Source organism: Megalops cyprinoides, chromosome 22 (assembly GCF_013368585.1).
Source record: "Megalops cyprinoides isolate fMegCyp1 chromosome 22, fMegCyp1.pri, whole genome shotgun sequence".
NCBI lineage: Eukaryota > Metazoa > Chordata > Actinopteri > Elopiformes > Megalopidae > Megalops > Megalops cyprinoides.
Window position 1 is genome coordinate 18,999,163 of NC_050604.1, and position 21,627 is coordinate 19,020,789.

Consider the following 21,627-nt stretch of genomic DNA (forward strand, 5'->3'; position numbering starts at 1 on the left):
GTGGTGTTCGGCTGTTTCTTCTTGCTCTCCTACTCTGTCTTCTTCCTATAACACTGTGTGTCACCGATCTGGGGCATCATCATGTAATGTGGGTTACTGATTATGGCTGTTTCATGTTTCTCTTGATTTTTTTTTTTACTTTACCAAAATCCCAACCAAATTGGATGGCAGTTAGGAAGTACAGGGTGTTAGGATTAATGTGTATCTTTTATTCACACAGTTTGTGCTTTCAAAGGAACATGTAGTACATTAGGTGAGGTTTGTTGGCCTTTGTTGGAAGGCTAATATTAAATCTGATATGAAAATGTGCTCAGCCCAAGAGTAAAGTATACAAAGATGATTATCTAAAGTTCTCTGGGTGCTGCAGTGCTGAATATGAGAAAATGATTGCCAACACATGCAGAAAGAGGCCTAATCTGCTTCAGAAAGGCATTGCTGCCAAAACCCATTTCTTGCTTTTTTTTTTTTTGATTACCGCCTCTGAACAAATCATCTGAACTTGATTGAGCCTCATTTTTGTGTGTGTTGGCCAGGCTGAAATTAACCTAATTAAAACCTGATTCCACAATCGGCCCTCATGCCTTAACCATTCGATCCTGTAATAGGCCTGACCCCCACTCAGTGGCCTTTTGTTCGGCCGAACAATGGCTAGAGTGAAGGCAGGCTCTGTGTGCTGGTGAAACATGCTAATCTTCCAGCAGAGGTTCCCTTAAGCTGAGTCATACAGAGCTAATGTAGCCGCAGCCGAGGCCAGGTTGCGTAACTGCCTCTGGTACTGACGCAGTGAGCAGCAGGCCTAGACACACGGTTGCTGTGTTTCATAATGAGAACATATTTCACGTATGTCCCAAGACAGGATTAATGCAAATCGCATAATCTCCCCATGTGCTGGATCACACCGCACAGCTAAAACATTTCAGACTAAACGGCTAATTGCGCTTACTCCAATATGGCAGCACACTGAGGCTTCATACGTTGATTGGATGTGCAAGACACAGATTAGTGCTAATGGAGATGTGCAATACCAGTGCATACCTTGATCCCACATTTTTGGAGTTAACATTTTATTCTATGCGCAGATGAAAGGGGATGTTGCTTTAGAGACTAGCGTCATTGAGATGTAAATGTGTGGATTTTTACACAGATTAAATATAATAAAATAGAGAGGGAAAAAAGTACCCTGAGGGTTACCTCTTCATAGAAGCTCATATTTCCTGTGTTCCCTTCGGGGGGCTCTAATGGCTGTGTCTCTGTGCCCGTGCAGTGCCTCTCCCTCCCCAGTACCCCATGTTCCCTGCCTGCCCCACTGCTAAAGTCATGGAGGACGGGAAGATCCACACAGTGGAGCACCTCATCAACCCACTGGCCCTTCAGCACGACCCCACGGGGGTCCCTGCTCCCCCTACAGTCATCCCTGCTGGCTCTACCCCACCCCCATTCCAGGTACAACCACACCATTCCATACCACCCACTCACACCTCTCACACTCTCTTTCTCTCTCTATCTGTCTCTCCTTCTCTACCTCTTAACCTTATCTGTGCTTTAGTTCTGAGAGCTTCGCTAGTTTAAAGAGAGTTTCTTACTAGATTGTGGTGCTTCAGGATTGAAAAGCCTTGGAATTTTTTTAATGCATAATGGACATTTGATCAAAAATGTTAAATCGTTACTTACTTAGTTACATTTACATTTACATTTACATTTATTCATTTGGCAGAGTACAACAAAGCAAAAAGCCAAATAAGGAGTCAAAAATATTAAAAGCACAGCATGACCAAGTTTCAATAGCTAGTCAGACAAAGGACAAGCTGGCTGGTAGAGATAAAAATACATGAAACCATAGATTGAAATTTTTTTATGGAAAAAGGTTGATTAAGATGGAACTGTAGCCCACCTGTTCTGGCCCTCACACCATCTTTCCTCTTCTATCTTCCTTCCTCCACTCAACTGCCCCCCCCCCCCCCCCCTCACAGGGACGCCCCATCACCCCAGTGTATGCCATGGCCCATAGCGTCCAGCGCATCCCGGCAGGCGCCGGCCTCTACGGGGCGAGCTACGTGCCCATCGCTGCGCCCGCCAACTCTGCCGCGCTGGCGGCCCTGCAGAAGAACGCGGCGGTGGCGGCCGCCTACGGGGGCTACCCCGGATACGTACCTCAGGCCTTCCCAGCCGCCACCTTCCAGATGCCCATTCACGACGTGTACCCCACCTACTGAGGGAGCCCCCCCAACCCCTCCCCCCCACAGTCGCCTGGGCAACAAGAACACTGAAGGAACACTTTAGTATTTATGAAGAAAGAATTCCATATTGAATGTTTCATTTCATCTATGTTTGCTTTATATTTTTTTTGTTGTTATTGTTTTTTTTTCTGAAAATAAAGCTTATTACTTGAGATAAGAAAAAAAACTTTACATTTTTAAAGTAAAAAAAAGATAAAGAGGACGGAACAAGGATTCCTTGCCAGAAAAAAGAAAACCACTGAAGAAAAATGTTTTGTTTTTTTTTTTTTTGTTTTTTTTTTAGTTTTTTTTTTTTTTGGAAAAGTTTATATTTTGAGAATTTTTCATAATTTTAACATGAGTCTAGAATATTCTTGTAGAGACCCTTCCTTTAGGCATTGGTATTGTCCGTCCATACACTGTATGTCTGCCACTTTGAATGAGGATGTTTATAGCTATGCATTTATTATTGTTATTGCTATTGTTTTACCGATATCCATATTAATATAAGCCTTTTAGTTGTTTTTTTTTTCTTTATAAAGTACTGTGGTATGAATGTTTCAGGTTTAGCCTTTGCAATATGTGACATCTTCATCTCAAAACTAAACATTTAACAGCAAGTTAAGACAAAGCACACGTCACACAAATCCCCAGACCCAGAAAAAAAAAGATGTTTACCTTTTCTGAAAAGCATAAAGTTATTCTCAGAAAGCAACAGGATCCAAAAGGCTCCATCTTAGAATGACAAGAGAACGGTAGAAAATGAGCCGATGATTGTTTAAGTCGACACAAGATATATCAACTAATGCTGATATGATCAACGCACACTGATTGTGTGCATCACACCACATGCCAGATATGGGGCAATTTGAGATTGAAAATATTGTACTACAACAATATATGCTTCTGCACACATGCGCCAAATTTGGCACCAAGCACCCCTTCCAAAAAAGGCCTTGCCCCTCAAAATGACTGTGGATTTGGTATGAACGCTTCTCAGTAGAAGAGAAATGGTAGACAGTGCAAACTGTCCTCAGTTACACTGTTATCCATAGACTTGAGACCTCCATTCCACAATGAGAAAATGCCTATTGGCCAGAGTCAGATATCTCTGACCACACGGCCCCAAGCTTTCATTCAGGTGGTAGAGGAGCGGTACAGCCACTCTCTACATGCATATAGTACCTCCTGCAGTGGATAATGAGGGTGCTATTGGCACAGACCTATGTCTATACACACTTCTAACAATCATAACAATGTGAAAAATAATTGAGCTGCTTCCATGTGTTGTATTACACTTGACAATTCTACTGATGTCAAATTCCTCTCATCTGATTGGCTGAGATGCCAGGAATGAACACCTTTTGGGGAAAGTATGTTAAAGTATGTTGAGTATGTAAAATATCTGACCTAAGTCAAATGCCAGATAGACACTTATGCATTCATTTGAAACATGAAACCACACATCAGCCTGAATGTTCACTGAAACTAGAAAGTGAGTTTGTTATAACTTTACTCATTGCACTCCAAGTAGCAGTTAAAAATTTAAATTGTGTTTCCCATCAAGCAAAATAAATTGTTAACTATTCTAACTATTCACAGAAATTGTTAAACATTGGCGTAACAAGCCAAAGTCACAACTGAGCAAGCTGTTCCACAAGAAGACTGAAGAGAACTGAGGGCTTCACATAGACAAACAATGCATTTGCTTTCCAAAGGTCAAGTCAGTGAGAGGTGTTTTTTCCAGTCCATCCGCGCTGTATTGCATCGCTGTGCCAAACCACTTCGCGTGAAGCATGTCCTGGTGCTACTACTGGAGATCCTCACCTGAGCAAACATCCCCTGTGTAAGGACGGCAGTAACCATGGCAACTGATACGCACCATAACCACAGTCTGTTTATCCTTTGGTAGGCCTTACTCTTTACACTCCTTTGCGCTGCTGTAGTGCCTACGTCATTCTCTCTTAACTCTGCTAACACGCGTTTCACCGAGGTGCACTTGGTTTAGAGTTCATAAAAGGCAGGTGAATACGCTTGCTTTGCTTTTGTTTTTCGATGACGATTGGAATGTTTGCTGTATTTGTGGCTACGGGCGGTTATCGGGTCGTATCTGTGGACATTTTACATGTAAGCTTGTGTTTGTCAGAAAGTTGTGGAAGAGGCAGCTGTGATGGCATCCCCAAAAGCAAACAATGAGCACTTTGGAAGGGCAGATTTTTGCAGCACACAGAAGACACGCTCCTGGAAAAAAAAAAAAACACATCCAGCCGTACTCGTGACTGCGCTGTGCTTCTCTGTAGGACTGACACAGAAATGCCTGACCACCGGCGGGCAAACCTATCTCACAAGACCCAATGTGCTCTGTCTGAGATACATACGTGTTTACATGAAAACACAGTGGAGACATCACAAGCAGGTCCTTCGTCAAGACAGTAGCAGGACAGGGGGCGTAAAATAGGCGTCACTCAGTGACAACAGCGGCTTTTAGGTTTGGGATCGTCACACTCAAGCTGGCATTTTGATTGCTCTTTCTCCCTATCAGAGTGAGAGAGGAGACAGTGTGGTTATTGCATGCCTTTGCAGAAGGGGAAATAATTCCAATTTGATGGTGGGTCTCATCTGTTTTTGTTAGTCTTCGTCCACAGCTGTGTGTAACCTGCTAATCTCTTTTGGGTGGGGAGCAGGCTGTCTCTACCAAGACACTGGGCTGCATATTGAGCAAACCAGTGGAAAAGAGCTAGAATAAACAACACAAACCACAAAATTTGCCATGGCACCACCCAAGTGTATTCTAGTGTCTTATAGTGAAGAACCCTGAGGTTCACACAGTGTTTGTTTATAGCCTGTTTAAAGGCGTCGATAAAGGTGTATGAAATATGGAGTTGACTGTGCTAAAAATGCTCCTCTGCAATGTCAAAAGTCCAGATATATTGAGTATATTCAGTGCACATGATGTATGTGAAGCTTTAAAAAGAGAGACGTCGTAGTGTAATATATTTTAAAAGAAAAATGTGTATGCTTTTTCTTTGTTTTCTGTCTTTCTTGTTTTAAACAAAAAAGTACCACCTCTATGATGACAATTGTTTTGCCAAAGCAGACAGTGCAGCACTCTCTGACCATTAAAACCAAGCAGATAATATATGTTATGCAAATATTTGATATGCAAGGGGAAAGGAGACGCTATTTCCCTGTACAGATAGTATATGGATTTATTTAAACAGAGTGCTGTTGCAGTAATCTGGAGTGCCTCTCCTTAATAGACCATCGGTATCATTTCACTAACACTACAGCAGTAGTATTTCAACTTGAAGTGTGAGTCCTTAACTACTGAAATGAACAAGGCGTGGGTATTTGAAGAAGCATTAAAAAAGGCAAAACAAGTTGTAGCGTGCCTTTTCACCGTGAATTACTTCACCTTTAACGTCTTTAACTGTTTTCTACGATTGCATCACTGTGTTGCTTTTCAAGGCTTCTTCAGGACTGTTTATTTTAAAGTGCTAGCGCAATAGATAAATAAAGCATTTTCAAAAATAAACTGAGATCTAATTTTTGTCTTTGTCCATGTGCATCACTCAATGAAGTGAAATGAGACAGATTCTTTCTAGCTTCTTTCACACAATGTGGGCAGTGGATATAGCACTTTGTATAATATTAGATAGCCTGCAGCCAAATGGATTGGTCAAGTCAAGGCTTTTATGTATATGAACATTAAAAGTTTATGAGTAGTTAATTAGCAATGGACACAATCTGTAGTTTATGAGAATGGAATGAGGACATCTTCATAACACCATTATTATCATGACTCATTCATTATTCATTATTCAGGATTTATTTGTTTAGCAAATATCTTTACCCAGGGCAAACTTCATGGCTTGTATGTTATATATCATCAATTTACACAGTTGAATATATTACTGAGGCAATTCATGGTTCGCTCTGTGCCCAAATGTGTAACAGCAGTGCCCCAAATGGACACTAAACTTGCAACATGATATATGTTAGCGGTGAAACCAGATTCATTGAGCATTGGTTGGCAAGGTGCTGGGCGGGGGGCCAACACCAGCATGCGGATCATGTTATGCGGGCTTACTGCCAACAGGTGGCACTGTTGCACGCTCTAGACCTCAGTAGCTTTCACAAAGCAGTCAGTCAGCACCTCACCTTCCCTGAAGCCCGTGCTGCACTTTGACCTTATTTCTTGTTAGACTTGTTAGAAGCACCACCAATCGGCAGCAGGACTTGATTTTCTCTGACGTGCACTGATGAAGCCTTAGGACGGAAAATTCAGGGCTTCAGGTGGCGAGCATCCTCTCTGCAGAGGAAGTGCGGTCTTGGTAAGCACCCACCCACAGGCCGCCATCGGTCGTTCCTCCGGTGACACTGGTTCCGGAATGCTTTCCGGGGAGACAAGGAGCAGAGTAATACAGTGACCGAGGAGCAGGAGACAAGAGAGGTCACCTGTAGGCTGAAAACTGAAGAGACAGGAGAATGCAGAGACTATAATGACAGCCACAGTCGTGCAGTAATTCTGTGGGGTACTGTAATCAGGAAACAGTCACGCAGTAATTCTGTAGGATACTGTAATCAGTAAAAAGCCACGCAGTAATTCTGTAGGATACTGTAATCAGTAAACAGTCACACAGTAATTCTGTAGGATACTGTAATCAGTAAAAAGTCACACAGTAATTCTGTAGGATACTGTAATCAGTAAACAGTCACGCAGTAATTCTGTAGGATACTGTAATCAGTAAACAGTCACACAGTAATTCTGTAGGATACAGTAATCAGTAAACAGTCACGCAGTAATTCTGTAGGATACTGTAATCAGTAAACAGTCACGCAGTAATTCTGTAGGATACTGTAATCAGTAAAAATATGGTGTGTTAAAGACAATGGTCAACTGCCTGGTGACAGTTGGTTTACAGTGACAAGTTTACAGTGGCTTTTGATACCATGATTTTTGCCATCCTTCCTGCCCAGCACGAAATGTTGGACCCGGGTCCCGAGCCAGGCGAATGAGTCAAACGGTTGTACTGGCTCTGTGAGGTGATGTCACCTTCTGAGGCGGAGACTTAACTCACTCTTTCTTTCTTCCCAGCTCTGCTGAACGCTGAGCCATCTTCCTTACCCATCACACCCTGTACACCTTCAGCTTGGTTGCTGCACACTGCAGTGACTCCCTACAGAGAAAACCGCAGCGCTCAGTACACAGCTTTTTTGGCCACTGCAGTACTTCTCCTATTAGAGGGAATTTATAGCACCTGCCATCGATTTGCATGCTAAGAATGATAAGTAGTAAGCAAAAGTATAATTGTAAAGACAGTACTTCTCAGACAACCCAGTCACCCTCTGCAAAATGCAACTGATTTGTATAACTTGTATAACTTGCTGTGTTCAATAGCAATGTCATATGATTATCCACATACATACTCTGGGTGGAGATTTTTTATATGAAATACTGTGCTGGACCAAAGAACTGTCTTCTAGCAAAAAAAATTGGAGGCCTTCCTGGGAAACACTCCACTGCTTTAGGTAATTATGTCCAGTGCCTACTTTCCATAAAGTGTGTATTTAAAAAACCTTGACAAATCCATGTTAAAAGAAAAAAGGATTTTGAATATTTATTTTAAAAATCTCATTTTATTCAAATGACAGTTAACAGTTCAAAGAGCAGATCATTACAACAGACTCATTCATGATTTTTTTTCCACATAGCATGCCTTACAGAGAAATGAAATAGCAGAGTGAAGTTACAGAAGCTTTCAAAGAATTTTCAGCATGTCTACACAAGCATGCATGTGTAGCAGATAGGCACACAGTTGTAATGCATCTGCAATGGTCCTGGATTTTTAAAGACGTGAGGTCATCCTTTGGCTTCGTAAACACTTGCCTAATTTCTCAATGACTGTCAAGAAAAGACTCATTCACATCAATGAACCCCAACCATGTAATAGCATTAGCCTCCATTTGCTATGCCCCAGCACACAAGCAGTTGCTGTCATTTACAGTGCTATCTGCAGAAGGTGGCCCATCGGTGCATCTCTGACTCCGCCATGCACCATAAGCCCAGGGGCATTAAAATACATTATTGATGCCCATTCACGCCACGGGCGGATTGTCTTACATCTTGTGCCTGTTTGAAAACAAAGCTGGCCATTAACAATTCAACGGCGTCAACTCCAACCCGAAAATATTCTTGAGCTTTGAGCCCCCGGGAGAGAGGCACGGACGGGCAGCACAGCGCCGGCATCCTGTTTCCAGCGGGCCAAAGCGGATATCCATCCGCGGTTATGTTTTCCCCTCTGAACTTACAGGACGGGGTCAGTGCGCATAGGAAAAAGCAAGGATCGCCTTACGCGCACGCAATCAATCAGCGGGGCTTGCTCACAGATCACCCTTCGAAACCAACTTGCACGGCGGTGGTTCTCAAGCCGTGCTCTCTGGTGCATGGGCTCCCAGTCGAGCTAATCAGGGCCTGAGCTACCGAGCTGCCCATGAACACAGCAGAGACAGCGTAGAGCTCAGGAAGGGATATCCCGAGGTGACAAAGTGTTAACCTCTCTAAAAGAAGTTTGTGTTATTCAGCTACATCCTTACACATGGAGAATTGTAGAGGCGATGTAAATATGTAATTATTATTATTATCATTATTAGTTTATAAAAGGCAGGTGAACATGCTTTCTTTGCTTTTGTTTTTTGATGACGATTGGAAATGTTTACAGGTGGTGTTTTTGGCTCATATCTGTGGACAATGAGTGAATAAGTGAAGTCTATAAATGAATTATAATACCGAAAATAAGGACATATTAAGCTGGTCCAGCTGAGGTTTTCTACAATTTTGCATAACTTAAAAGTGGGGCTTTCCAAATTGTTCAAAAGTAGAGCCACTGCGGTCGGGGGGCTATGAACACATATGATACACTATACATTGAATCAACAGGAAACAGAAAACTTGCTGTTACTTAAAAAAGCACAAAGAATGACAAGTTTTTACTTACAGTTCACAGGCTGGCTTTCGAAATTAAAATGCTTTTCAATACGCATATGTAACATTTTCAAGTGTGCACCGCGTAGCCGTTCAAACTGACAACAGGAATGGACACGTAAAGGAGGCCAGGGATGAACAGAATGCTGACGGCTTTACACGTCCAGCTGACAGGAGAGGATCTTCATTTGTCTTTCATGTACCGGCCTATCCGTTTCCCCAAGTTTTGATTGTCCTTACAAACAGATTACAGTTAATAATTAACTGGTGTCTCCTTTCAGTCTCAGTGTTCCGGTAATCCCTGACGTGGGTGTGTGTCGGAGCAGGCTGGTTCCTATCAGGTGCTACTGCAGACAGCTTTCGGCAGTGACTTGAATCTTCCATTTTTTTAAGGCGTTGTCATCACGATATGGATGTTGGCATTGTGGACAGGCCCTATGAAATGAGGCCTCACATTGGAAATGGACCCAAGGCCAGCGCGAATGCAAAAATGTAGTCAGTAGTCATGGTGTTCAGTCATTCGACGTGGTTTTGAAAACTAGGGCTGGTGATAGTAACCCTCGGTGTTTATAAAAACCTTCTTTTACTGTGAAAATGGAATAATAAAAAAATCCACCAGTTTATGCTCCATTGATATTGCTGAGGAGACGACAAAGAGAAGAAGCCTTGATGTGACTGAGGAGCAGAAATATAATCACCACAGGCCTCAAAGAAAACCACAGGTTACTCTCCAAGAGCGTGTTTCATACCTAATACAGATAAATACATACAGACATAAATGGGCTGTGATGTCCAGTGCCCAAAGGTCAGGTGGCTTTACTGATGACCAGGATGCTCATGAGGAAGACCATGACGAAGAAGATCCACATGAAGAAGCGGTCCATGACCTTGGCCACCTTCTTCCACTCGGCACCCTTGACGCAGTTGGCCCGCTGCTCCCGGAAGCAGCTGGTGATGTACTCGATGTTGCGGACCAGCTTCTGGTGGCGGCCGCAGACGCAGGTGTGGGAGCAGGGGGCCGGCTTCTCCGGGCAGGACAGCTCACCCTTCAGCCCCCCGTTCAGGCCGCCATTCAGCTCGTAGTCGTCGTCGTTGCGGCTGATGTGGTGGTACTTCTTCTGGCCGCCAGCCTTATTCTCGCCGTTGCTGTGCTGGTGGTGATGGTAGTGGCCGTTGTCGTGGTGATGGTGATGGTGGTTGTGGTGGCCGCTGTACAGGTCGCCGTTGGCCAGTGGCTCATCCATGTAGAAGGCGTTCCTCTCATTCTGCGGGGTGGTGCAGTTCTCGCCCACCTCGTAGACGAAGAAGATCTTGGACATGTAGTCAATGATGAGCACCTTGGCCCAGTGGGGGACGGGTTTGGCCTCCGCACCGCAGAAGTGGATGTTCATGATGAAGATGGTGAGGGCCGTGGAGGCCGTGATCATGATCATCGTGGCGATGTAATACTTCCCTTCATTCAAAAACATAACATGGAGATAGAAACAAAGAGAGAGTAAAAATGACACAAAAATCGCAGAGTTAGACACTTTAGTAACAACAACATGAACAGTAGAAAAATGAGAATGCTTTCATGGCATTTTTGATATTTGATAATACATAAATAAGCTCATAAAGAACCACTAGGTTAGAATGGGATAGAGACTAGAGGTGAACGGCAGGGCTATTCTTTGACCATGCAAAACAAAATAAAACTTTTCATTCTTTTAAATACTAGTAATATATCAAAAATTGTGTGTACTATTGAACCCTTGTATACAACTATCCTATATGTCTGGAACACTGGTTCTGTGAGTACCAGTACCAGAGTAGAAGTATAATCACCCATGCTTCTTGTTGACATGTGCTGTTATTCCTGTTAGGTTTCTCAAATGTTATGGACTGTGAACCTCAATTTTTCCAGGTTTAAAAAAATAGTCAAAAAGCAATTACCTGCTCAAAACTGGTCATCTACCACACAAGAGAAACAGAAAGTGATGATGATATTTTATTCTGAATGTGATAAATAATGATAAATACTGTTTATTTAGAAAGTGGAAAATGAATGAATTCCCCTACCTGTACCATTACAGTATAGCTAAAACAGTACAGTGAGAAGGAGTACCTGAAAATGAAACATCCCTTGACTCACCCCCCCCCACCCCCTCACCGATTATGGGCACACTCTCCGAGGGCGGCATGCTCTCAGCCACCATGAGCTGGAAGACGGTGAGGGCCAGCAGCACGGTGACGCCCAGGGACACCTTCTCTCCGGAGTCAGCGGGCAGGTAGAAGCCGAGCGGGGCCAGGAAGGAGATCATGAGGCAGGGCAGCAGCAGGTTGAAGACGTAGAAGGAGGAACGGCGCTTAAGCAGGAGGGTGTAGGTGATGTCCGGGTACGGGTCCGAGCAGCAGCCGTACATGATGACGTTCTTGGCGGCCGGCATGCCGTGGCACTCCCACTCCACGTTCTCCACGAAGTCCGACAGGTCGCCGCTGTCCATGCCCATGGTGATGTCCACCTGGTTGCCGTTGTAGGTCCAGGAGCCGAAGGTGAGGTTGCACTGCTGGTCGTCGAAGGGGAAGTAGGAGACGTCCACCACGCACGAGCTCTTGGTGATGGCCGGTGAGTCCCAGGTGATCTCGCCGTTGTAGCGCAGGACCACGTTGGTGTCCGCCGGGCCCGAGAATTCGTCATCCGCTCTGAGGAAAGGAATAAGCATGCTGCTTTAGGGGTCTAACATACACATGGACAACACCTTCATAAGCCCTCTACATGAAAGCGTTCAGAATTATTCACAGAGGCGTTCACAGTCACTTATGGCCGCTAATGAATGACATGGTGATGTGTCCCATTGCATCCTGTTCGCAACTTGATTTCCGTGGATATGGCTATTGGTGAATGGTTATGAATATTAGCACAGTGTCTTATATAGTGTTTGGGAAAGCATTATGTATGTCTCCATGACAACATCAAGTACAGTGTTGCACAACAGATTTTTGTCAAAGAGGAAGCGAGCAAAAGAGAAGTACTTCAGTACTGGTATTTGTTTTGAGGGGAATGTACTTGTTATACAGGACGATGTCTGGCCTCCAGACCAGGTCACTGGGAATGCGGATGACTTCCAGCCCATCGTATTCGTCTTTGTCCCACTTCAGGTACGCATCGTGCCAGATCTGTCTGATCCACAGGTATGCAGTCAGCACCTGGTTCCTTTCATCCTGCAGGTAGAGGCACCAGAGATACCAAAAAAGGTGATGTTACATCAAATGACATGACATTATAGTTGTGCAGCAGACACTCTTGTCCAGAGTGACTTATATGGCTTCACATGTTATCTATTTATATACTGTATAGGTAGATATTTACTGAGACAATTCAGGTTATGTATCTTGCCAAAGGGTACAAAAGCAGTGGCTTACCAGAGAATTGGACTGGCAAGGTTTTGGTTACAAGCCGTACTACTTACCACTATACTACATCACACTGCTAATTGTAACCTACTGCTGCTTGTGGTCATGCAGGGTTTTTTTTACTGAGAGCAGAACAATTTGCTGAAGAGAGTAAAACATGGCAAGCTGCTGCAAATAAATCACAAAAACTGAATCTGAAATGGGCATCTCCATGCCATTAATACATCTGAAAAGTCTACAATATCCAAATATGCATAATGTATTGGTAACAATGTCCTTACAATTGAGGTAAACCTGAGACTCATCACTCTCTTTGACTAGACATTTAGAACCCTGGGGAGGGTGACTCACTCTCAGCTGGCTGCATAATTGGCCGCATAACCTTTTCACAGTCAATGGCTGAGACAGACTGGCTGAAATCACACACCTGTTGATATCAGGTAGAATACCTGACGCAGGTGAGGCTCGTATCAGCGGCGGGACAGGTCCTGGACTGAGTTTCACCGGAGGATGCAGCAGAAGTGTTTTGTTTTCTGGTAACAGGACACACAGGTGTGTACCTACCTGTCCGTGTACATGTGCAATGTGTGTGTAATGGTGACATCACTCCTTGATTGACAAAAGCGATTAAGGACCAGACATGCGTGTCCGCCATTCGTTTAAAGCTGTGGGCCTCGAGTCATGAGATGAGGGGGGGTGTAGGGGACAGAATCAAACACCTGTGTCCCCAGATGGGGGGTTAAGGAGTCTTCTGGTTTTGTAACCATGGAAAAGAAACAACATGTCACTTGTAACTCTTATTTTGCTACTCAGTTGTTGCTGTTTGAGTGCACATTATTGTACCTGAGTTTCTTGCCTTTTTATGTTTTACAATTCACTTACAGTAGTTCTGTATTATCTTATTATTATATATATTCTGTATTATCTGTAATAGTACAAGTAGGCGACAAACATTTGGGAAAACCAATGCCAGGGAAAACGTTTGCTTGACCGTACCTAGTAAAAGCATTCTGTCACATGGCCCAGGCATGGGCTGTTTTAAAAAATGCTTGGTAGTTTTCCCCAGCTTCAATGTTCTCACAGAACTAGGCAGGTGGCTTTAAAAAGATATGTTTTTTTTTTTTCACATGCAGTGGTGGTTGCAATGTGCGGTTTGGACACCTCGGCCATCTGAGAGAGACAAACTGACAACACCACTTGGTGACATACAGTGTGGCCTTTTCCTGCGGTGTATTAATATGCTACATGTGTTACAAAGGAAGCCCACGCCAACACCCCCCCACCCCCCCCACCCAACACCCCGGCAGCATTTCCTCTTCAGACTTCTAATGCGACTGCTGCAGGCCTTAAGCCTCTGAGCTCACCATGTCTTTGATCTGGGAGAGGGTGATCTGCAGGGTGACGTTCAGGGTCTTGTCGGTGTCCTCCACCGGCCGCAGGGCGTTGGAGTAGTTCTCCATCAGGTCGTGCAGCAGCTTCTGGGCGTACTTCCCCTGGGCCGCCTGGGACGCTGCAGGGCGGCAGCAGCGTGAGGTGGAGACAGAGGGGCCAGGTGACTGCGGCTGCAGCAGCGAATTCACTCAGATCCATTTCACATTGTGCTGTGCTGTACAGCAAGCAGCCAAGCAGCCAAGCTGGACTGCATTGCCTTTGTGTTAAATAGTAATGCAAGGCAGAGACATGGAGAGCATCTAAGCTCTCCAAAAATCGTCTCTGTACAAAGAAATGTTACATTACAGTACAACACATTACATTACATGCATTTAACAGGTGCTCTTATCCAGAGCGAATTCCAGGACAAGAGAACAGAAGTGTATCCCTCCAGAAGAGAATAGAAGGGGATCCAAATGTTGTCCCTTTATGTAAGTAAAAATTGATTAAATTTAGACTTGAAAACTAAAATTACATAAGGAAAATATCCCTTTTTCCAAGGAAAGAACTCTGGATGAAGAACACTTAACACAGTCAAGTGAAGAGAAAAGAAAGAATAAAGAAGTGGTCTTACCTTTCAGCCACATGCCCAAGCCTATCATAAAAACCACAGTCTTCATATTTTAACCAGATAAAAATGCCCAAATTAACTAAAAGCAGATGAGCAAAAGTAATGAGCAAAAAGGCTAAAATAGGCCCGCAGAATCAGCCCCTGTCGATTTCCCACGAGGCTAACCAACAAACCAGAGAGAAACCAGACTGAGAAAGCGCTGGAAAAAACTGCAGCGTATCCAGCGCGCTCCTGTGGCCAGTGCTCGGCGTTCAGCCCCGAACAGGTAAAGGCGCCACGGTCATGCCGCGTTCATTCTGAGACACTGGAATAGGACCTGGGCTATCACGTAGCAGGCAGACCGGTGGAAACTGGACGCCCCGGGACCGATCGCGGCACACGGGGCTCGCAGCATGCCATTCATCCAGCACGCTGTCAGTCAGAGACCTGACAGGTGAGCTCACAGGGGTACAGAGCAAGAGGCACGTCTAGAGACATGGACGGGAGTGGGAAAGGCCGGGTCTCCATTTTCAGCTGCAGGAACGTTTTAAGCTACAGCGGGAGAATTCACCACATCCTTCATTAGAACACATGTGAGGTAGTTTCCTCAGACAAAAAAGAAAAAAAAAACTGTGGTTATTTAGAGATGTCATTGTGCAGAGATGTTCAGTTTACACACATGCCTCGCTGTTGCTGTTTGGCTGAAAACGGCACCACCAATCCCCTGATATGATCTGCGAAGTTCACAGCTGCAGCCTGCAAAATGTTGCCTCCAGAGGACATACATTAAAGTCATTTAACACACAGATTCTTGCATTCTTTAGACTTAGAGGTGCCCCCAGTGGAAACGTCACAGTTTTCCAGGGCAGATCTACCTTGATCTGTCCCAATACATTCTATCAGGTTAAAAACAAATGCAATTTGTTTTTTTACTTCATACAACAAATAAAGAATTGGTCCATATGAGAAGATGTTGTCTAAACCTATATCAGGCAACTGGGAATCAGTTTGAGCTTTATCCATTTTGGTCTTTCAAATCAAATTTCCTCTTAGCATCGGCATGCCCAGGTGGTTAACAGATACTGCAGACACAGAAAGGTGGAGTTGAGAGCCATTTAGAATAAGCTATCTGTGAAGATGTAACGCCACACAAAGCATGCGAGTGGCTGATAGTCACTCCTGCTGCACACGTGAATCACGGCACCATTTCTCCATGTGCACGTTTGACACTTGCACAGCAGCTAAGAACTTTCAGGCCGTAGCACAGCATTGTTCCGGAGGCTTGAAAGAGCGCGTTTGTTATCAGCTGGCCAATCGGAGAGAGCGTGACTTAGAATCAGGAAAGGAGGCCTCACACAGGAGACAGAGAATGAGAGAGAGAGAGAGAGAGAGAGAGGATGACCCTCTAACTTCACGCAGAGTTGTCTGTGTCAGAGGTGTTTTTTTTTTGAAGAACGAGTCTGTCTGAAACAGGAGGGAAGTGGAACTACAGTTAAGGACGACATGCTTAGAGCTGATCTCTGACAGACCCTCATTGAGGCTCGGAATTAAAACTAAACGTTCTCCAGAAAATGCACTAAGTCTTTGAAAATCAAAAACCAGGAAAACTGGCTGGAGGGACACACCAAGCAGGCACGGAGTAGACGGCCCACACAAAGTTGGCAGATAAACATGTTTCTCTGCCAAATACACGCTGCTTTGTTTTTCAGAGAACAACCTAAGTAGGTGTTCTTGACGGGGTGTTCTGTCCCCCACACTCCCCATTTCCCTCCCACACTGAGAAACAGCTGAGAGACAGGATGGAAATGATATCAATCTGGAGGAGTTGAGGAGGAGGGAGCAGAGTGACACAGGAAGTTACTCTTCAAAAAGCCTTCTCGTGAGTTCCCACCCACCTTATCCAAGTAGCAGAACTCCTCCATAGCTGGGTTTCTGTTCCTTAATAAGGCCACGATGCCTCGAACAGCACGCTGCACCGTAAGTGCTGAGGGTTGGGCGGAGGCTGCTGTTGTTGAGCCTGGCCTGCAGATAGACCATAGAGGGTACTGGCTGCACTGCGCTACACTGCTGATGAAAATATGCTTGAACTGCACAATCACTTCGAAAGACAACTCACTTCTTGGCCTCTGTACCACTTTCATTATCAGTGATCATTTTCACAAGAAGGCTCTGCGAATGTTCACAGGCCTCTGTGGTCTATATTAGCCATTGCATACAGGAGACAATGTTTTCTTCTGAAATGAGTGCGAATTAATGAAATTGCGTTGATAAAACAAATAACATTCTCAACCCCCTGCAATAACTGACATCCGCAGGTGGTTTCTTGCATATAATACACAGCGTAGCAATAACCCAAAGTACTAACAGAACTGCATTGAAGGGCATCCAGGTTTTTTCCACTGGGAAAAAGCAAACCCCGGGAAAGGGTTTGGTTGGACATACCCCCTGCAAAGCTCCCCGGCAGCTATCCATTTATTATGTCCAAACAGTGGCTTTCCCTGGTGTTTTGAAACATGTATTGATATTGACTTTCCTCAGAGGTTGTTCAAAAATTTCATCTCAGATCAGATACACGTGTTAAATGATTATTGTAAGGTAAATCACTGACAGTTTTGCAAAGTATAGTCCTTTTTTTTCCCCAGTCAGTATTATTATTGCGGTCATCGGCGTGGGGGGGGGGACTTGACCTCCCTGCAGTCTTCCATGACAGTAACATCAGACTGATGGCGTAAACGAACGGCATGAGGCAGCCTGTCACCCCGTCAGACACGTGTTGTAGGTTCACTTCCTGCACTTCCTCTGTGTCACGCTAGCATGGCTCTCTAGCCCAAGGTGACAACAGAATTCACTCTCACTCTATGAGGGGTGGGGGGTGGGGGTGGGGGTGGGGTGGGGTGGGGGGGGGTCTTGTCCTCTACGCTCCCACAAGTGCACTTTTTCTTAATGCAGTACCCTGTGTTGTTTGTCAGCGTCAGTCCTCCGTAAAATCAATCAATTAATTAATGATATTCACCTTAATAAAAAGCCCTTGAAAAAGGAATTGGGTCATAGATCACAGAGAGCTAAACAACAGATTCGCAAAAGGCCGTGGTTGAACTCCTGCCAATATCACCTTAATATAAAAATTTATTTAATCGACAGAAGACTTTCACAGTTGATAAAAAAAAAAAAAAACTTTACTGGCCAAAAAATATTTTAAATGCATTTTTGTGCTTTTAAAGCGACAAAGTAAACAAGGCCGCACACATGTAGTCCTCCCTGTTCAATTAGCATTAGCATCTCCATGTAGCATTAACAAATCATCAATAAACAGAGAGCTCACGTGGAGCAACAATAAGGCAACAATCACGGGTCAGGACAACAGTAATTCTCAGCATTTTAAAATTAATGCTCTTTCTGTGTTCACAGGCGTATTTGACGCCCCAGTTCAACTGTCTCAGAGCTAGCGCTGCGGCAAAGCTCAGTGCTCTGAGGCTGCGGTTTGATCACAGGTGTTTCCTGTGTACAGAGGAGCCCGGAGCCGTGCGGTGCAGCCGCCAGTGAGCTCCGCTGTTCACGCACGCTCACGTGCTCCGCTGCAGAGATACAAATCCTAACTGAACCGCCCGGCCCTCAGGTGTAAATTAACCAGAACATCGGTGGGCCTAATTAACATCAGCCAAAGAGAAGCCACAGCTCCAGATGCTCTTTGTAGGCTGTAACAGTCGAAGGTCAGGGGTTTTCGCTCAGAGTCACAGAGCTGAGTGTTGGTGTTGTGTGCATTTTTTGAATAAAGGTTTCAAAAAAGGTTTGACTTTTAAATCAGGTTCACAATCTTATACATGAAAGGCATGGGGACAAAATATGCTAGAAACTGAATTACATAGACATTGAAGGTTTTGTCATCCAGCGTTTTCTAAATTGGCAGCTGCATTGAATAGAATTAAAAAAAAAACAGTGAAAACAGAAGTACTAACAGATAACTGTACTATACAGATAACTTTATGCACTGGCTATCTCTTTCTTCCTTCACTGGGCCACCCTCAGTCAAAGGCCACTGGGATGTAGCCACACCCCATGAGCATAGGTGCCACTACTGTAGATGCCCTAGCTCCAGGCACCATTCATCATTAGCCTCAGGGAGCACTTCTGCAACAGTAATTTGCTGGTTGAGCCATTGCCTAGATAGCTTTGCACAGACAACTTCTTACATAGCTGTACCATTAGCTATCCATTTGTAAATTTTGTGGCTTTGTGGCTAGCTAGCTAAGTAGGCAGGTCACTTGGAATTGTACAGTCTAATTTATGCTTTCAAGTAGCAAACTAAACTGGACATGTTAACCAAGGTACTATTTAGTGATCAAAGCAAAACAGGAGTTTTAATTGTGTACATATATCTTAAAATCATGTCCTCTGGAAATGCTATACATTTACAAGAGCCTCTTCGAATTCTGAGATGAAACCACTTATGAGGAGTGTTTGAATTTAAGATACAAATCATTCTAGCATTTGGCCATAATAGAAAGCATGTGGTTTAACCCTTGAAATCTGAATCTCACTTGGCTTCGCCAGTAACTTCCATTCACTTTGCGGTTCAAAATGGTAGAAAGTATCCAGAAAAATCTATTTGTGGGGGATCAATAAAAAGGTTCAATCTCTAAACTGGCTGTGATGATTTTTATGCATAACGTGCATATAAAGAAGGTTGGGTGTATTTGATATTACTGTCACAGTTTGACCGTAATCACGGTTTTTGCGGTCGGTTCCTGCCGTTGTTCATTTTTTAGTCACTTCTCAGAAGCCCTCCCTGTTTTAAAGGCCAGCTAACCACAAAGATGTCATTGAACACCTAATGTGTTCCATTTAAATTCACAACTTTAATGAAATCACCTGTTTTAACCACAACTAATCATACATGCACCCCAGTTGGCCCCATCTCATCACTGAAATTAAGTTTCTGCATACAATACACCACTGAGGTACAGCAGTTCAAGAATAATACCGTGATGCACACTAAATCTCCTGTTCTTGCCATAGTTACAAACAATTGTGAAAGGATAGGCAAAATCTCTGTAAAGAACAAAGTGCTTGTGTACCTTGTGTACCTTGCTAGCTTAACCTTGTCTGGCCAACTATTGATACACCTTGTATGGCTGTAGCTTGTGTTGTACTCTGTCTCACTTGTAAGTTGCTCTGGATGAATCATCCATACATGTAATGTAATGTAACGTAATGTTGTGTAACCGGGGGCAACGCAGGTTAACGCGTTCGCGTGAACCCAAAAGGGGCTGTTGCTGGCAAACCGGGTGTGGAGACCAGAGAGATGAAAGGCGTGTGCCTTTTTTCATGTGCGCACGGCAGAGAGAAGGGGAGCTGGATCAGAGCTGCAAACAACCAGCCTCGTTACGGTGCGGCTTTTCAACCGGCTCGTTCTCAAAACAACAGAGACGCGACTGCTCCAGAAGCCACATGAGAGAGCGTTCTTCGCGGATTCGTTCCTGGTAGTAGAGCTCTGCCACCCCGCTCCCCACCACCATGTGGGGTACACGCACACAGATCTTCTTTTTTAAAAAAAAAAAAAAAAAAGGCTCAAAAGGAGCAGAGGCTCAGTGGGATGTATTGCTGTGTTTATTTCAAAGAGACTAGGTTGGTTCCTCTAGATACTCCAGCCGAGGAAAAGTGGTTGGATGCGCCAGGTGTTTACAAATCAGCCTAATGGAAATTTAAATTTATTTGATGTGTGCTTGGTACATTGAACTTTATAGTTTACCTGGAGTTCAGATACTTCTCAATTTTTTTCCAGCAAACTAAAAATAAATATAAAGCTCCACCTGTGTGTGTATGTAAAATGGTAATTCTGTGTTAAACTATAAACAATTTTAAGGCATCCATAAAAATGTCCTATGTCTCCCTTAAAGCTGGAAGATAAATCAACACACTGTCATTTTACATTACATTACATTTAGCAGACACTCTTACCCAGAGCAACTTACATCGATTACAATGTTATCCATTTACACAGCTGGGTATTTACTGACACACTTGGAGGTTAAGTACCTTGCTTAAGTACCACTGCTATTAAGTACCACTTAATAGCAGCGCCTCAGTAGAGAATCGAACCGACAACCTTTTGGTCAAGAGTCCTGCTCTTTATGCTACACTGCCACCCCTGTGGCGCATTGTAGTTTATATGATTTTGAGAAAAAGAATCCTTTTTTCATCTGTGTAGTGCCAACATTGGAGCAAAATTATGGAATGCTTCACCCAATCACTGTTCTAATTACTATTAAAGTCATTCTTTTTTTCTTTCTTTCTTACTTTCTTTGAAGCCTGAACCCTTGACCTCCAATAAAGCTAGTATTTTTCCAGAACCGCCAAATATGTCATATTTTGTACTCCCCTTGTGCTCCTACATGTGCTCGTCAGAACCAGAAGGGGGGGGTTCATGAGAAAGCCGATGGGGATCGCAGCGCTGTGCGGTTAACCAAACCACCTCTGGGGGCAGCAAGAAGTCCCCCCCCCCCCCCCGGCACCTGGGCTCACCACGTCACACACGAGTCACTCTCCGACTTCCTGCCCGCGTAGCGCAGAAGAGAGTGGTGCGTCACACAGTGGCAGCCGTTGCCTGTGTGACAACTAGAAAAAAAAAATTCAATCGAACTGTGTGTAGGCTTTGTTATTTCCAGCTTCTGGTCACTGTGTTTATTATTGAATGCGATGGTTTTTGACGGAGCTGCCGGCAGTGTGGAACACAGGAAACAGAGCTAAAGGAAATTAAAATTTACACTATTGCTTTTGCTTTGCACCTTTTAAGATCATGGTACATTTTTAGAATGGACTTTCCAATGGTTAGCACAGACCATAACTAATTCCGAAATTGAACCTTCTGATAGGGCCAGCTCCACAGATAAGATGGGTTTGTCTGGGTGGTACATAGGGCAGTTTCAGTTAATAGTTCACCTTACATTTGGGAGGGTTTCCCTGACAATAATGCTTTTTCTCTCCATCAAAATGTATCAAGAAAAGTTAATGTCATACATACAATTAGAAAAAAAAACACAGTCAGTGGGCAG

The 21,627-nt window shown here is 44.0% G+C and overlaps 2 protein-coding genes across 6 annotated transcripts in view; one reads left to right on the forward strand and one right to left on the reverse strand.

Moving 5' to 3' along the window:
• The window catches only part of LOC118769903 (RNA-binding protein 47-like), a 36,948-nt gene extending 34,701 nt beyond the window's left edge, over positions 1 to 2,247 (forward strand). For all 5 annotated transcript variants that reach the window (XM_036517294.1, XM_036517295.1, XM_036517297.1 and 2 more), the window contains 2 exons: positions 1,265 to 1,443; positions 1,971 to 2,247. In XM_036517294.1, the coding sequence (XP_036373187.1) occupies positions 1,265 to 1,443; positions 1,971 to 2,213 (422 nt within the window). In that variant the 3' untranslated portion in view covers positions 2,214 to 2,247. The remainder of the gene's footprint in view (positions 1 to 1,264; positions 1,444 to 1,970) is intronic.
• Positions 2,248 to 10,007: 7,760 nt separating this feature from the next.
• chrna9a (cholinergic receptor, nicotinic, alpha 9a) lies at positions 10,008 to 20,091 on the reverse strand. The gene is made up of 5 exons (XM_036516616.1): positions 19,962 to 20,091; positions 13,959 to 14,104; positions 12,248 to 12,402; positions 11,351 to 11,883; positions 10,008 to 10,654 (listed from the first exon to the last, which is right to left on the reverse strand). Exons 1-5 carry the CDS (start codon positions 20,089 to 20,091, stop codon positions 10,008 to 10,010), a joined length of 1,611 nt encoding a protein of 536 aa, XP_036372509.1.
• Between the last annotated feature and the right edge of the window lie 1,536 nt (positions 20,092 to 21,627).

What these genes read in the sequence shown, in the direction of transcription:
- chrna9a (XM_036516616.1), bottom strand. Translation starts at nt 20,091, where the DNA reads ATGGTGGTGGGGAGCGGGGTGGCAGAGCTCTACTACCAGGAACGAATC. An exon ending in TCTCCCAGATCAAAGACATG is followed by an intron (nt 12,403 to 13,958) that starts GTGAGCTCAGAG and finishes CTCTACCTGCAG; the next exon opens with GATGAAAGGAACCAGGTGCT. An exon ending in GACATCGTCCTGTATAACAA is followed by an intron (nt 11,884 to 12,247) that starts GTACATTCCCCT and finishes TCCTTTCCTCAG; the next exon opens with AGCGGATGACGAATTCTCGG.